At 37.4% G+C, this 9,747-nt stretch overlaps 2 protein-coding genes across 2 annotated transcripts; one reads left to right on the top strand and one right to left on the bottom strand.

Annotated features, from left to right (window-relative positions):
* Positions 1–4,922: 4,922 nt before the first annotated feature.
* On the bottom strand, positions 4,923–6,208 carry LOC130647868 (ATP-dependent DNA helicase Q1-like). Its single transcript, XM_057453873.1, has one exon. The coding sequence runs from the start codon at positions 5,888–5,890 to the stop codon at positions 5,354–5,356; it is 537 nt and encodes a 178-aa protein (XP_057309856.1). The 5' UTR covers positions 5,891–6,208; the 3' UTR covers positions 4,923–5,353.
* A 1,780-nt stretch (positions 6,209–7,988) lies between these two features.
* On the top strand, positions 7,989–8,330 carry LOC130648229 (ubiquitin carboxyl-terminal hydrolase 27-like). Its single transcript, XM_057454266.1, has one exon. It carries the CDS (start codon positions 7,989–7,991, stop codon positions 8,328–8,330), a length of 342 nt encoding a protein of 113 aa, XP_057310249.1.
* The last annotated feature ends 1,417 nt before the right edge of the window (positions 8,331–9,747 follow it).

Genomic DNA, 9,747 nt, shown 5'->3' with positions numbered 1-9,747 from the left:
AAAGCCTTCCAAAAAAAGCATATGGTGAATATATTTTTAAATAAAGCAAAAGAAAAACAATTGCAACAAAAAATTATTAGAACATGTGGACTTGATATTACACAAGAGGATTTTTTAACAAAGTTAATATGTAGAAACTGTCACACGTTTATAAATAAAATGTGGGAATTTCGAAGGTCATGTCAAACTAATCAAATCAAGCTCCGACAAAAAGTTTCCATTAGGCGGCTGAACACTTTTTCACCCAGGAAAGACCAGGACAAAAAAAAGGTGTTATTAGACACTACACAATGTTTAAATCAACCAAGAGAAAGGTTACAAATGTCTGTTTCTGACAATAAATCTGAAGAAAAATCAAACAACAGTATAGCAACACAGGATATTTACAACAACACATCAACAATAAATATAAAATCTGTATATAATAAAGACAGTGACAAACTTTCATCTGAACCTTTTAATATATATCAGCAAAATGCCATTGAGAGAGCAATCCATACCAATCAGCCATCTGCTTTATCACATTTTATCACACAAGTACCGCAAATGGATATATTACTCAAAAAGGACATAACAACTAAAATCAATAATGCTGGCAAGAAACTGTGTAAAAGGAAAGGCAACTCATCTGTATTACTTAGTAAGGATTATACACAGTTGTCAAGCCATACAACAGATGAATTGTGGAAGGAATGAAGTGGTAATTTTCCTTTTGATGTTGACATTTTCAATACTTTGTCAGGTAAATCATGTGATATTGCTGACTCTCCGAATGAGCTAAAAATACAGTATTGTTTTTTATATGCAATCTTGATGAAAAACAGATGGCATGAACTCAGTTTAATTCAGAGAATCAATAGTGTTTTGCTGATTGAAGGTGGATGCAGCAAACAGGTAAGGTTTAACATATATATACTTTCATTTTTATCTAAAAACAATTATAGAACATAAAATTTTCCTAAAAGTTTACAGAACAATTAAAAAAATAAAAAGGAACAAAATATCAAGAACACCAATGTCTCTTTCCAAACCAAAATAGATTTGGTGTGTCAAAAATGTAAGCATCATAAGCATAGCGTATAAACGTACAATTACGGACACTTTTACGGTCTTTTGCGTCTTACCACAACAAAATCCATCGAAATAATGAACCCATGGTTCTAAACGGGAGATTTATCTATTGGCTATACATTGGAACTATTTTTCCGAACATTGTTGGACCTGCCTCACCACAATTGCTGTTTTTAGCCGAGCACTGCCTGCTTCCAATTACGGACACCTACGTTTAATTACGGACACACTGTTTTTTGTATTTTAGAGGGTCAGCGGCAGGTATATTGTATTTATTCCTTTCCTTAAACGTTACTTTTGACTCACAACAAGTTTTAACTTAATTTAAGAGTGTCCGTAATTACACGTAAAAATTGACCAAACAAAACATTTTTTAGTCGTTACAGATCATTAGCGGGAAATGGTAAAACATTAAAAAAGCGAGATTTTTTATTTTCCTTTTTTATTCAAATCGACAACTGTAACATAAATATGTGTCACTTGACAATTCCCCCTTTGTAGCTCTCGCACAAACGCCATGGAACCATGCCAAGCACTTATCGCAAACAATCCAGATGATTTTGTTGCAAGCGACTGGTGGGTTCGACCTTTTACAGATAGCACAGTGCGTCTCACGCTCAAATTCTTTCTCGCTGCTACTTTCGTACTCACTCTCCGTCTCTTCAACTATCTCATTTTCTTGGCCGTCATCCAACTCGCTGTCATCACTTTCGAACGATATCATTGTTCTTTTCTGTTGCACAGATCGGGTTTTCAACATAACCCTTTTTTGCCTTTTTTTTTCGGACTGCAGAGCTTCTTTACTTAGTTTTTTTCGTTCTCTCTCCTTTTTCCTTTCTTATTTTGCCTTCTCTTCCAACTCTTTCTTCTCCACCTTCTCTCGAAACGCTTGTCGATGCTCGTCGCTTGTGACAACTCTCACCTTAGTAATAATCCTGGTGTTCTTTTGGCATCAACCAAAGACGCTGGGATAATACCTGCTGCAACGAGAGGATTTACAGGTGTTGTTGGAGTGGAGGTGAAAGGGCTTGCTGCAGTGAGAAGATTGGTTGGTGTTGTTGCAATGGAGTAGAAGCATCTGTTGAAGGTATTACTGGTGTAGAAAAAGAGCCACCGGGCAACGAATTAAAAGATGCTCCTGTTGAAGAACCTGGTACTGCTGGTGTTGTGGATGTTGCAGTATTGTTTCCATTCGGAGCGGACGAAATAAAATCAATGCTGTTGTCTGGCATTAATCGCTCCTTGTCAATGGCGTCAGGGTTGAATGGACAGATCCCTGTTTTCCGAAATCCATTTTTAATAGTGGTGATCCCCATCGATCCTTCAAACGCTGCCTTAAATATCGCAGTGAAATTTGTTTTACACACAGTTAGTGGAACAGTGTGGCCCATGGTTGCAAGCTTCAAATTATCTGTAATTTTTAAGAAATGCACCTTTAGAGGCTTGAAAATCGACACATCCAATGGCTGGAGTATATTGGTTGTGTGAGGGGGCTAACAGTACAAGTGGATTTGGTTCTCCACTAGCATATCTATCATCTCTATATCGAGATGAGAACCGTGGCCATCCAAGATCAACAATATTGGTTTTTGTATGTATCTTGTCTAAGGAATAAACAGCTTTTCACACCACTGTTTAAAAAGCTCGATGTCCATGTAGACGTTTGGCGAATGGGCGTATAGAGCATTGGTAGGACCATCTCTAGCATAAGGACCGGATGGGAAAGCCTTTTCAAAAATTATCATTGGAGGCAACGGCACTCCAGCAGCTGATACAGCGACATGGGCAGTGATGTGATCCCTATTTCCTTTGCTCTCAGAGTAGGGGTGATTAGTTGATCTTGAGACGACAACCTTTCCAACGCGAGCATCCATGGAGATACCTGACTCGTCGCAATTGAAGATTCGATCTGGCTTATCGAGGATATCAAGATCGACCAATGTTTTTCTTAAAAGATCAAAGTGCTGTTTTATAACAGTCACATTGGCCATTCTAGAACGTCCTCTTTCGAGGCCGTCGGGTTTTCGCAGGGTAATTTCTCGCGAATGACGTTTCTTGAAACTGTCCCACCAAGTATGACCAGGACCACTGACACGGTTGAACGAGCTGGTACGCTTGCTTCGTTTTATGATGTTCCATGCAAAAGCTTTTATTGCTGAAATACTTAAGGGGTGTGCAATATAAGCCATGTATTTGATATAATGAATTAACATCGTCTCCTCTTCCGGTGTCATTTCTGTGTTCCTTCCTGCCTTCGTTGTTCTATACTTTCCCCGAATTCGGTCGGATAAGGTCTGCTTTGGAACGCCGAATTCTTTTTAAGCCTTATGTAATGACATGCCATCCTTAACTGCTGCTAGGGCGTTACTCAAATCTTCTTCGGACCACTTTTTGTATTTTTGTTTTGGGCCCATTTCACCAAAGCTTAATGGCTAAATGGTATTGAAGCAAAAAGAGATTTTATAACATAAAATCATAAAAAGAAATGATGTACAGAAGGAGAGCTCATAAATAACACTATATTTTAAGTTTAATCATATTGCGCACATATACAGACTATGAGAAAAAAGCGTGATTTTGCCATAACATTTTGCTTTTTTTCCAGAGGCCGAAAAACACACTTCGGGTCGCTAAAAATCTGCCATATATATTTTTTATGTTAGTATAGCTATTATATAATAAAATAAAATAAAATAAAAAAATAATAATTGATTAATAAGATATAAAATGATTTGTTAGAATAAGTTCGTCGCGCGAAACCAAAAATCAGCGAAAAGAAGCGAGTTTTTAAATCCATTGTTTTGGTATGAAACAGCGAGGCAAATCGAACGAAACCTTTAAATCATAACGGCTTTGAGTAGGAGAGTCAAGACATCGTGAAATAAAGTTGGAAATACAAGGTTAAGTGGTGGAAAACTTTAATTTACTAAAATGTCCGTAATTGTACGTGTCCGTAATTGTACGTTTATACTAAGCATATGTTAAGGCTGTGCTCAAAATACACTAGGCTTATATATAAAAAAGGTGTAATTTATCTCATGCATACATTTTGCATTTAGCTGCAAATCCGACTAAACAAGCTTGGCATTTGTTTGTCTCCTTCAAAAGAGACCAATTTGTTGGAATTAATTGGTGGGCATTTTCTTGACTCGACAATTGCAAAAATAAAAGCAGGTTGTACATTTCGGGGAACAGGCGATAACTTTGATTTAAGAATTTTAAAAGGACATATGAGAAGTGATAACGATAATGAAGATCTACACCTATTTGCCACCAATTTTCTGGAAAATCGTATCAACTTAACAATTCATATTCTGATGACGTTGACTCAATTATTAAATCTTGTTGGTTTGCAGCATTGTAATATTCATTTTCGCTGTCTGAATCAAGATCGTCATCAGAAGATTCGTTTGGTTCAGGAATACCCCTAACATTTACAAATGGTTGTACTCGGTTAACGCAGACAGGTTTTCGCCCATAAAATGATCTTACGCCAATTGCTAAAAATAAAAATAATTATCTAGAAATGAATTACTATGCTAAACACATCAAATATACTAACTAAAAAGGCCATTTGTGTGTATGGGTATCAAATAAAGATAATAAAAGAAATCACGTTTTTAGGCAAATAGCTAGCTAATATTCTTTTTTTGCATAGTGTATCATATATGATAGTCTAAAATCTGGAGTTTATGAAGAAATTATAGAGAAAAACTTGTAAAAAACTTGTTCCTAGACATAAACAACCTACAAATAAACTGTATGAATTTATCCAGCTTCGTAGCATCAAAATAAATATGATTTTAAACATGTTTACTTACATGGACCTTAAGATTTGCTTCCAGACGCCATCTTGTAAACATATGAAAGTATTCAGAAACGGGAATTATGAAATTTTATATAAACCTTGGTTTAACTTACTAAGAACTATCCAGAGAACCCGTATATCAAGTTTATTTAGCTTAAAATTAGATAGTGTGACCAGAGATAAACAAAACACAGACTGTATCATATATGATACGCTATGCGGAAAGGGGTTAAGTAAAGAGAGAAAAAATATTTTGTTTATAATAATTAAAAATACACACTGGAAGCTTGAGTTCACCATTGACAAAGTCAGGGTAGGCGAATTGATTCGTGAAGTGGAGACAACATCCAAAATAAAGTTTTACATTGTCGCATAACAAACATTTTAAAATTCGTTTCTAGCATAAAAGTGTTCGCCAGCCCTGTCTTTTTTTAAAAAAAAACACAAAAAAATGATTCACTGGAGTGTTTTTACTTACCACATGCTTACACAATGTGCTTCATCTATAACACAACGGACAACATTTTGTTGGTAAACAGAACTTTTTAGCAATTCTCGTTCTCTGACACTAAGCAGAGATTCTGGGTAAGCAAATACGAGTTTTAATTCGCCATTTTTAATTGAAATTGGTATTTCAGACTCACCATTCTCATCACACGAAAACAATTTTTCAGGCACAACTGTTTGCTCCAAATGAAGCACCCCAGCACCAATACCTCTCACTTCTAAAACTTTCAACTGGTCCTCTATGATAGAATTAAGAGGGCACACCACCAATACTATATTTTGGACACTCTTTCTTGGCAAAAAGTCTGCCAACAAATGAAACAACAAGGATTTCCCAAATCCAGTAGGTAAAACACCAATAACATCATATCCATTTAAAAGATGCTCGAAACATTTAACTTGCTGTGGCTTTAAGATAATATTATTTATGTTATTAATTAAAAAAGTTTGTTGCAATCTACAAAATAATTGCAATATCTTGTCCATTTTGAAAAACGGAACCATTTTAACACTTTAACTCGCCGTTCACTTTTTGAAATAATTTTAAATTCTTAGTTTTACTCCATATATGGATGTCACATATCCATATAAAGAACTGTCGACATTTAGCAAAAGTGCTGACGCTGCAGTCTACACCCAAGATTTCTGGGTGTAGAAAGCGGCCGGGTCCAGGGCCTTCTTCTTCGCGCCATCCCCAATATCAAAAAAGGGAAAAGAGGTCCTGGGGACGAGGTTGACAGCTCCATCATTCAATCACCAACATCTGTTTATATTCAGCTAACTCACCTTGTCTTCTACCCTTTAAAAGTATGACTTTTATCCTAAAGTCCTCAAAAGTCAACGGACATTTATTACTTAGAGATTCTGCTGATGCATGTGTTTCATCCTTTTTACCTACTTTAAAATCAGTTTCGTGGAATGTAAGCAATGCCGTTCGCTCTGCCGAAAGCCAGCTTTAATATACAAAGGTAGCTGGGTATCATCAAATAGGGAAAGCTGGTTTTGGTTTGATTAAGCAGAAGGATATGCTTACTAAAGGATGCCAAAAATACCGCATAACCATCTCTGACATTTTCCATTTACCGCATAACCATCTCTGAGATTTTCCAAGCCCGTGCAGTGCAACTCCATATTCAAGGCAACTGGATGAAATGATGCAGTGATGTGAAAAACGATCTTTCTTAGAGCACCCTTTTGGCTCTGCCACAATGTTTACTTTCATTTTGCAATGGCTCCACATATGACACAACGACTTCACCAATTAATCTAGTTCGCTGGGGATTACAAAAAGATGCAAGCTGTAGTTTGTGTAAAAAAAACATCTGTACAGTTCCCCATATTTTAGGAGCTTGTAAAGTTGCCTTAACTCAGGGTAGGTTTACATATCATCATGACACTGTGTTACGCACACTTGTAACCTCCCTACAAGATTTCTTATGGTACAAACCATCTCTCTCCAACAAACCTGGAAATATTTATTTTGTTTCTGCTGGTAGTTACTCCACAGCAAAGAAGAAAAAACCACCTCCAATAGGCATTCTCCATTCGGCTTCAGATTGGATAGTTATGTGTGATCTTGATACAACACTAATAATACCACCTGATGTAGCTGTTACTGAACTTAGGCCAGATATTGTGTTACTTTCTCGTATGACAAAGGCAGTGATAGTTATAGAGTTGACATGTCCTTGCGAAGAAAATATGGAGAAATTGCATGACGCGAAAACTGATAAATACTCTCTTATTGCGGACAATACAAATTAATGGTTGGGCAGTTCACTTCTTCGCAGTTGAGGTTGGCGCTCGTGGGTACTGTTCAGATTTTGTGCGTACTTGTTTACGTCGTCTAGGTTTTCCACCCAAGTTAATTCGTTGCACTCTAAAATTACTTGGTTCTATTGCAATGAAATGTTCCTTCCATATTTGGTTGGCCAGAGATTCAAAACCTTGGGAAACGCTTACTACAACAACAGACAGTTTCCCTGAAAGCAAGTCACCTTTCAAATTTGCCAAAAGCAAATCACCTGTCCACATAACTGACAGGAAAATGACATCCTCAGGGTCAACAAAAGAGTTAATGCTTACAAACAGTGGGATACAAAATAAGGGTAACACTTGCTATGAAAATTCTATTCTGCAATGTTTAAACTCCCTGCCGCAATTCAATGTAGCCCTCTCAGCAGGAAATCCTTCCTAGTCACCTCTTGCTTTAGCTTGCTCGAATGTTTTCCACCAATCGTCATCTTCAAAAGTCCCAGTTCATCCATCCGCTTTCCTTGCAGCCCTAAAAAATGCTATAAGTAAAGTAAAAGGTAATTTTGATATTTTTACACAGCATGATGTGCCTGAGATCCTAGGTTACTTGCTAAGTGAACTTGATACAGACTCGCTTTTTACTACCACCATGTTCCAGTTTTGTACTAGAACTACAATCACTTGTGACACATGCTTCCAATCGCACTCTACTGATGATCTATTTCTTGAATTGCAACCAAGACCCACAATTCAAGAGTCATTGAACCTCTTCTTACAACCCGAGGTTTTGACAGAAAATAAGTCGTTTTGCCCTCTGTGTAATTCCCATCAAACAGCAACATGAGAGATGGAAATTGTTAACAGTGGTTCACACCTTATAGTGCAGTTAAAGCGTTTCATCATGTCAAATGGTCATATCTCAAAACAAGTGTTGCCAGTTTCATGTTTCCCAGACTTCTTATCCCTTCCTCTTACCATCGGCCCTGAGGTAAGAAGCCGTAAGCACTTTAAGATCAGAGCGCTTATAAACCACTCTGGTTCTCTTAATAATGGGCACTATACAGCCATTGTTCAAGACCAAAAGACAGACCAGTGGCTTCACTGCAATGACAGAGCTGTGACACAATGTGATGTTCGGAAGGAACTTTACAGCAAACTATCCTACGTCTTTTTCTTCCAGGCAGTTTAAAATAATAGAAAGTAAAATAAAAATAGAAAAATTAAAAAAAAAAAAAAATTTAGAAATAAAAACGTCGCACAGCAAGGGGGTTTGACTTGCTTAGTTCCCTTTTTACAGGCTTCTACAAGTCTTGTCTTTGGGTGTGACGACCCCACTTATTACCACAGTCAACCTTGGTTTTATATGTCAATAGATTGCACGGATTAAAGAACATTTGATGACAGAAGAGGATTCCAGGGCCTCCTGATGACCACTTAGTGGACCTCGGATTAAAGGTGCCCCGCCTAGAATCCTGACAACCCTTGCCTGAGGCTTTGGGGCGAAACCGTTTCGTGTCAAGGTTGCTGGATGTCTCGAAATTCTACCACTTGGGTTGAGCCTGAAAAGGCCCCAATCATTCCTGAAGTTTCTTCTGTTACAATATGGAATGTAAGAAGTCAAAAAACTCTGAGAAACCTTCCGCAAATCACACAAAATCTTGTAAAATCGAAAAACCCGAAAAACTTGCTACAAGGTCTTCCAAAAAACAGTCGCATTGCCATCTAACCCTCATTTTAGGAATAGCGGTCTAAAAAACTTAGGAAACACATGTTATGCAAACTCAATCTTACAATGTTTTTATAACCTTCCAAAAGTTAAAGAAGCCATTTCTGTCAGCAAAACAACCTCAAAGTTAGGCGAAGCATTTGTAGGTGTTCTTCAAAGTTTGGCTGTTTCTAGAAGTCAAGTTGATCCCTCCCATTTTTTGCGTGCTATGAAACATATCTCAGCTGCGAAGGGAAGTGCATTTAATATCTTTGCTCAGCAGACGTCCCCGAGGTTTTTGAATATCTCCTACCTGGTCTGTCATTAGACTTTCTATTTCTTGGAAGTCTTTTTAGTATTGGCATCAAGACATCAACCACTTGCAATTCATGTCATATTACCAGCTCCTCAGAAGTTATAGCACCATGCATCCAACTTTCTCTGCACCCTACGTTACAATCTTCCTTAGATAATTTCTTTGAAAGCGAGGAGTTGTCAGACACCAATGCCTACTTCTGCCATGTTTGCAACGCTTATCAAACTGCTCTAGTTGAAAAAGAGGTAGTGTCGTGCGGTTCCCATCTCATTTTACAGCTAAAACGTTTCGCCAGTGCCAACGGCCTTGTGTCAAAAATTGCCTCTCGTATTACTGCTTACCCTGGTACCCTTTCCATACCTTTTACCGTAGATGGAGAAGTGAAATTTCGTAAAAATTTTCAATTAAGGGCTATTATCAACCATTGCGGCAACTTAAATAATGGTCACTACACAACCATAGCCTTCGACCAAATGGTTCACAGGTTGATACATTGCAACGATAGGGCAGTAATTTTCTGTGATGACCGCCTTATTAACAGTCACGAGTCATATGTTTTCTTTTTGGAAGAGCTGAGATAAGAAT

This window comes from Hydractinia symbiolongicarpus, chromosome 6 (assembly GCF_029227915.1).
Source record: "Hydractinia symbiolongicarpus strain clone_291-10 chromosome 6, HSymV2.1, whole genome shotgun sequence".
NCBI lineage: Eukaryota > Metazoa > Cnidaria > Hydrozoa > Anthoathecata > Hydractiniidae > Hydractinia > Hydractinia symbiolongicarpus.
The sequence above is the reverse complement of the archived record's forward strand: the minus strand, read 5'-3'. Positions and strand labels throughout refer to the sequence as shown.

What these genes read in the sequence shown, in the direction of transcription:
- LOC130647868 (XM_057453873.1), bottom strand. Translation starts at nt 5,890, where the DNA reads ATGGTTCCGTTTTTCAAAATGGACAAGATATTGCAATTATTTTGTAGA.
- LOC130648229 (XM_057454266.1), top strand. Translation starts at nt 7,989, where the DNA reads ATGGAAATTGTTAACAGTGGTTCACACCTTATAGTGCAGTTAAAGCGT.